The following is a 7,590-nucleotide window of genomic DNA, read 5'->3' as shown; positions in this document are numbered from 1 at the left end:
CAGCCTCTCAAGTAGCTGGGACTAAAGGCATGTGCCGTCATGCCTTGTTAATTGGTTGTAATTTTAGAAGAGACAGGGTTTGCCACAATGTCCAAGCTGGTCTGGAGCTCCTGGACTCAAGCAATCCCCTGGCCTCGGCCTCCCAAAGTGCTAGTATTATAGATGTAAGCCACCATGCCCTGCCTACAAGCACAGTTTTATTGTAAATAACATAATGGTAAAAAAAATAATAATAATAATGATTAGTTCCAAATACAAGTATTTATATGACTTACAGTGAAAAGTCTCCTTACATGCTTTATATGTTGATATTCTATCAACCAATTGAAATGTGAATATACATTGAAAATTGCAGGAGTAAAATGCTGCAAAAACTAATGGCAATATAAGCTGTCAAGTTTTGTGTACAAAAAATGAGATTTTCAAGTGATAAAAAAGTAGAAAAATAGGTTAGTCTCTGGCCAGTCGTTGCTTTGGCTGGACGTGGACGTGTCGACTGCAGCTCCCGCTTTTCGCCGCTCTCGCGTTTCATTTTGGGCAGCGCGCCAGCAGGATGGCCCACAAGCAGATCTACTACTCCGACAAGTATTTCGACGAACACTACGAGTACCGGCATGTTATGTTACCCAGAGAACTTTCCAAACAAGTACCTAAAACTCATCTGATGTCTGAAGAGGAGTGGAGGAGACTTGGTGTCCAACAGAGTCTAGGCTGGGTTGATTACATGATTCATGAGCCAGAACCACATATTCTTCTCTTTAGACGACCTCTTCCAAAAGATCAACAAAAATGAAGTTTATCTGGGGATCATCACATCTTTTTCAAATTTAATGTATATGTGTATATAAGGTAGTATTCAGTGAATACTTGAGAAATGTACAAATCTTTCATCCATACCTGTGCATGAGCTGTATTCTTCACAGCAACAGAGCTCAGTTAAATGCAACTGCGAGTAGGTTACTGTAAGATGTTTAAAAGTTCTTCCAGTCAGTTTTTCTCTTAAGTGCCTGTTTGACTTTACCTGTTACTTTTGTTAAATAAAGTTTGTATGTTGCATTTAAAAAAAAAAAAAGTAGAAAAATAGATTGGCAGTTAAAACAAATATTAAGAGAAAGTGTGTGTTATCTAGGTGCTACAGAGAACACATCGTGCCAGGCATGGACCAAGAGATGTTTACAAACATATAGATAACAATAACAAGTAGAACAGAGAAAAATAATTGGTTACAGAGATTAAATTACATCATAATTTTAATCTCTGTTGTTTGACTGCGATCTTGGCTCACTGCAAGCTCCGCCTCCCGGTTTCATGTCATTCTTCTGCCTCAGCCTCCCGAGTAGCTGGTACTACAGACACCCGCCACCACACCCAGCTAATTTATTTATTTATTTATTTATATTTTTAGTAGAGACGGGGTTTCACTGTGTTAGCCAGGATGGTCTCGATCTCCTGGCCTCATCATCCGCCCGCCTCAGCCTCCCAAAGTGCTGGGATTACAGGCGTGAGCCACTGCATCCTGGTAAATTAAAATAACCTTTAACAATTGTGACTAAATTTTAGTTTATTTAATTCAACTTCAGCTAGTCATCTTTTCAGAAAATTTTCTATTTGAGAATTCTTCCTATCGTATGCTGATGAATTAAAAGCAGATTGTCAAGATTTCACCTCAAAATTTTCCAAACAGACTCCAGACGAACATATAGAAATATCCATGATAAACAATCTTTGATCCAGACGTACAAAGGAACATAAGTTATAAAGAAAAAAAGGAATTTTTGAGAAAAAGGAGAGCCTCAGGACATATTTTATCTCACGAATCAAACTTTGAAACATGCTACTTCATATGAATATTTTACAAAGACATAAGCCTCACTTTCAAAGCACTATTAAAAATACAAAGGCTAAAATGTAAACGAAAACCTTGTCACAGTGATTGCTAGCGGGTGCCACCCATCCTCAGAAGTTGAAGGATTTTGTCATCCCAGTACTTTGTGAGGCTGAGGCAGGCCCATCTCTTGAGCCCAGGAGTTTGAGGTCAGCCTGGAAAATATGGCAAAATCCCTTCTCTACGAAAAATACAAAGATTAGCCAGCTGTGGTGGCATGCACCTGTAGTCCCAGCCAGTTGGGAGGCTGGGGTGGAAGGATCGCTTGAGCCCAGAAGGTCGAGGCTTCAGTGAAACATGATTACAGTACTGCACTCCAATCTGGGTGACAAAGTGAGAAGACCCTGTCTCAAGGAAAAAAAAAAAAGAAGTTGAAGAATTTTGAGATTTGTCCAGACTATGATTTCTAGCTAGAGATGCTAGAAAACATTTGCCTGCTGTGCATTCTGCTGTGCACAGAAGGATTACAGACAACAATACTAAGTGTGCTGGTGTGGTGTCTGATGCCCCTTATATTTAGACATTCAGAGACAACCAGACAGACATCAAACCAAATGATGCAAGTGCCCTTTTACCTTTTTGCTTACAACCAGCAATTCTGCTGCATTATGCAGTGCTGTAGTTACTTTCTGAAAACACAACTGAAAGGTGTGAACCAAACATTGCATGCTCATGATTCCTAAATCACTCATAGCTTCACCGTGTGCTTCCTGTTGTCACTGACAACTACAGAATATATATTTTTATATTTTTTCATATATAAATATATATATACACACACACATACATATATATTTGAGACAGAGTCTTGCTTTTTCACCCAGGCTGGAGTGCAGTGGCACAATCTCAGCTCACTGCAACCTCCGCCTCCTGGGTTCAAGCGATTCTCCTGCCTCAGCCTCCCGAGTAGCTGTGACTACAGGTGTGCACCACCACACCTGGCTAATTTTTGTATTTTTAGTAGAGGTGGGGTTTTACCATGTTGGCCAGGCTCATCACAAACTCCTGACCTCAGGTGATCAACCTGCCCCGGCCTCCCAAAGTGCTGAGATTACAGGCATAAACCACCACGCTGGACCTATATCGATATCTTTTTAAGTTCAACAGCATAGTGGAATAATGCTGAATTGTTTGGCTTTACTTGGTTGTGAAGAGGTGTACAGGACTTATACAAAAACAACACAGTGAATGAAGGAGGAAAAATTTATTGAATGGAAAATCAGCAAAGGAAAACATTGTATAATTGTCAGTGACAATGGGAAGCACACAGTGAAGCTATGAGTGATTTAGAAATCATGAGCATGCAGTGTTTTGTTCACACATTTCAGTTGTGTTTTCAGAAAGTAACTACAACATGGCATCATGTAGCAGAATTGCTGGTTGTAAGCTAAAAGGTAAAAGGGCACTCGCAGCATTTGGTTTTTAGCCAAAGGTAAACTATATGATATACACGAAATAGTGGACCTGGCTTGATGCACATTCATCCAAAATGTTCCAGTGGCATAGGAAGCATGACGCTTTGGAACAGCCATTTGATCAAAAGAAAGTGTAATCATAAACTTTACAGATAACAGTACTGGCATTATAGAACTTGCTAACAACCAAGAGTTGCTTGTGGAAAAATAACTCATTTACGGGAACCAGCTGAAGAAGTCATCTTGAGAGTGCAAATATTTCCGACCTGATACTGCTCTCAAGATCCTCCTCCTCCAGAAGTCTGTGTGCAGTGGAAGCCAAGATGCAGATGGAATCTGAGATTATTTTTTTAAAAGTATCTAATGCCAATCCATTGCTCCATGGCACGTTATTATATTCAAGGCTTAAGAACAAACTCTTCTCAAGTACTTCTATGGAATCCCATGGAAAAATATTAGAAATTTAAAAATAAAAGTCAAGACAATATTCATAAGCCTTTGTCTTAGTTTGGGTTTCCCAGAAGGTGGAGACTGAGATTGAGACAGTAGAGGTGAGGGACAGGGGAATAAAGCAGGAAAGCAGAAAGGGCCAGAATGAGGATACACATGGCCCTGACCAGGGGAGCTGCTTGCTAGGCCTCTCAGGACTGCCTGATGAGCTGTGAGATGCTTCTTAGGATTACGTACCTGGGGAGAAAAAGAGATACCTTTCCCCATCAGCTCTGGTCACCCGTTGGTCAAAGCTTTGCCCCACTAGGCATGAGGTCCCCTGCACTTGGAGCTTGCACATGTGTGGATGCTGAGTGTCAGTGGAGAAGCCCTGAGACAGGGGTGAGAGGCATGGCCCAGGCCCAGGCCAGGTACATCCCCGCTACAGCTGTGCGAGGCTGACTGGAGCCCACAGCACAAGAGCCCAAGAGGACTGGAAGTGTTGCCTAAGAGGTGTCCAAATAGACAGCTTCTGAACATACTCAGAAGACTTCTTTAAGCAGTGCACAAACAATGAAATTGTATTATCATTCATGATGGTATCTTTAATTCCAGGAGTTGAGGAGGAGAGATGCTTTTACCTTAGTTGATTACCCAGAGAGATAAAGAAAGGAAAGCTGAAAATCTCGGTGACATCATCATGAGCACTCCCTCATACTGGCACAGTAAACACCAAACCCTGCCCTTCTACAGACCTCATTTGGAGGCCACTGACTTGTAGCTTACACTTGCCACGTAGTGACCACAGGAGCATGGAATGCTGACAGTGCAGGGAAGTGGTTGTTTCCTCACCTAGATATTGAACTTTAAAAAGCAGAGCAGTCAATTTTAACAATATAGTTGCAATTATAATTACATTTTAAAATTCAGATTGTTCTTAAATCCCAACATTTTTTTCTATGATGGTGACAGTTTTGGCCTCAGTGTGGCCAAGTACTGATTTTTAGCTAACATTGGACGAGTCAACATTTCCCAAAATGTGTAGTTGGTTGGCCTCTAGTTTAGTATAGTTCTAATAATCTGATAATATTCTAGCATCTGTAATGGGCAGTGTTTGCTCTGCGTTTAGTTACTAAGCAGTGAATGGCCAAGTTTGTGTTTATCTCTTTCAATTGTCGGTGTCTGGTACTCAGTAAGGAACTGTGTTTATAATTTAATCATACTCTTCAATTCTTATTTTATTTTATTTTATTTTTGCTCTTACTTCTTCATCTAATGAAGTTTTTAAAAGTTATCAAGTTACAGGCCAGTTGAGGTGGCTCATGCCTTGTAGTCCCAGCACTTTGGGAGGCCAAAGCAGGTGGATTACATGAGTCCTAGAGTTTGAGACCAGCCTGGGCAACATGGCAAAACCTTGTCTCTCAAAAAATACAAAAATTAGCCGGACATGGTGATATGCACCTGTAGTCCCAGCTACTTGGGAGTCTGAAGCAGGAGAATTGCTTGAGCCTGGGAGGTTGAGGCTGCAGTGAGCCGTGATCATGTCACTGCACTCCAGCCTGAGTGACAGAGTGAGACCCCGTCCAAAAAGAAAAAAGTATTGAGATGTAATAGTGCATAGTTAAGAAATTAGAAATAGCATTTCCTGCCCCATCCCCTCCCCACCCCTGCCCACTCCTCTGAGGCAACCACTTTCAACTCTGTTGGCTGTTTCTTTGGTGCTACCCTAAGTGTTAAATAACATGCTTATATTGATTGCTACTTCATAACGTATCAATTTTAGACAGAATTTATTGATTTCCTGTTCTTGTAGGTGAGGATTTAGCTTACACTTCCTTCCCCTCCCTACATCCTCTCAATATGGTTTTTTGACAGTTTCTGGTTAAATGACTAGTCAGTGTTCACGTTATGATGACCACATAAGTATTATTCACTGTTGAGCTAATGTTTTATATTCTTGGAGTTAATAGTGGTTTCTTTTGAGTTTTTCCATCTGCTTACTTTTTAAAAATACTGATCACCAATTTCCAAAATGCTCATATTTGATCTGTCATGGGGCCAACAATAATTTTTTAAAATGTTCAAAACCTACGAATTTCATAGCCTTTCTCAAGACCAGTCTGGGCAGGCTTCTGTGGAGGTCCTGCAGACTCCTTTGCCACTGTCCTGTGTTGAACTCATTTCTAAGATCCTAGGGTCTCCTCTTTCTTGGTTACCTCTTCATTTTGCTAAAGCATATATTTTGTCTCTTCCTGAGAATGGGTAAATTGAAAGTAAATTGTAAAATCCTTCTGTGTCTAAAAATGTCTATATTCAAGCCTCACTGTGTCTCATACATTGGCTCTGTAGAGATTTCTGGGCTGAACATAACATATTCTCAAAACTGTGATGCTGTTGTTCCATAGTCTTGTATCAGCCAATGTTGTCATTGAGAATCTGATGTCAAGTCCATTTCTATTCCTTTCTGTTACCTGTTTTTCCTCTTCTTAAAAGCTCTCAATATATTTATCCCTGTTGTTCTGAAAGTTCATAATGATGTGCTTGGAAGAGGGTCTGTGTCCATTTATCATGGTGGGTAGTTGGTACCACCTTCATTTCACAGACCTGTGTACTTCCATTCTGGGACTTTTTCCTGAATCACAACAGCAACAAAAACAGCAACAACAACAACTACTACTACTGCTACAACTACTATTACTGCGGCTGCTACTACTACTACTAGGTATTCTACTTTGTGATGACGCCCTTTTTTGCTATTCCTGAACTCCTTAAGTCAAATTTTGCGTGCAAGCCTGGACAGGAGCATGGCAGCAGCCCCTTGGAGGGTGAAGAAAAGCTACATCCCTTTCAGCAAAAAAAGAAGTCCTGGGTTGTTACTGGACTCCAGGGGACCCTGAGAGTTTGACTATGAAACACCAGCGTACCATGACACTCAGGTTGTTTATTATGAACTGACTGCCATCTGACCTACTTTGCCACAGAGAGACCCAATAACACTACATCATAACGGGGAAGTGGGATTATATAGGACGTAATCCACATAGGTTCAAAAGGCAGCCTGGGCAGGTTATTCATGCCTATCCCATCCCTAGTCCCAACAACTGCCTTCCTCTCCCTTCACCTGGACCTGTGGCCTCCCAGGAAGTTGGCTGCAGTGATCTGTCTGAGGATGAAAACACTCATGCCTGTCTTATAGATAGAGGACTCTGCACTTTGCTTGCACCAGCCTGAGGTAGATTGTGTTAGACTCAGCCCCTCAGGGGTAGCCCTAAAGCTACAGGTGGAGAAGACACTTCCCAGATGGCAGAATTTAATGTGTTTATCATAGTGTCCTTTCTGCTTAGAAGAAAAGATCACTAAGAGTCAGAATCTACACATATTTCTAGGAAGTGTTTATTATACATGGTCAGATGTTAGGGAAAACAGAAGGAATTAAATGGAAAATTGTTGTCAAGAAGATTTGGAGGAGTATGTCAACGGATTTCTTAGAAGGAGTCCCAAGCCTAAAATATTCATATCTCATGTGAATTCTCACCAAAAGGCCCCCTAGGATGGAAGAAACTCTGATAATAGCACATGCTGGGTCGCCTTTCCTATGGCAGGCAGGTGATTTCTCAGAGGCTCATGAACAGCGTAAACAGTGGCACAGGGAAGGAGACCAGGCGTGGACTCTAACGCATGAACTTCCACACATTGAGGCTATCTGCTTTCACTGGACCTCACCTCTTACCTGAAGTTGGAGACTCTGATATTTTCTCTGGCTTTATCTTTCACTCTCTGTCAGCCATGTGTTTTATCAAGACATTGAAGGTTTTTGTTATTCCCATTTCCCAGGTCCTCTCAGCACAATATTAACCATGT

At 41.2% G+C, this 7,590-nt stretch overlaps 1 protein-coding gene across 1 annotated transcript; it reads left to right on the top strand.

The window, feature by feature from the left end:
• The first annotated feature begins 454 nt into the window (after positions 1 to 454).
• On the top strand, positions 455 to 1,072 carry LOC117076351 (cyclin-dependent kinases regulatory subunit 2-like). The gene has a single exon (XM_033199743.1). It carries the CDS (start codon positions 554 to 556, stop codon positions 791 to 793), a length of 240 nt encoding a protein of 79 aa, XP_033055634.1. The 5' UTR covers positions 455 to 553; the 3' UTR covers positions 794 to 1,072.
• The last annotated feature ends 6,518 nt before the right edge of the window (positions 1,073 to 7,590 follow it).

Source organism: Trachypithecus francoisi, unplaced genomic scaffold (assembly GCF_009764315.1).
Source record: "Trachypithecus francoisi isolate TF-2019V2 unplaced genomic scaffold, Tfra_2.0 Lachesis_group0, whole genome shotgun sequence".
Classification (NCBI taxonomy): domain Eukaryota; kingdom Metazoa; phylum Chordata; class Mammalia; order Primates; family Cercopithecidae; genus Trachypithecus; species Trachypithecus francoisi.
This window is presented reverse-complemented; position numbering and strand designations above follow the sequence as displayed.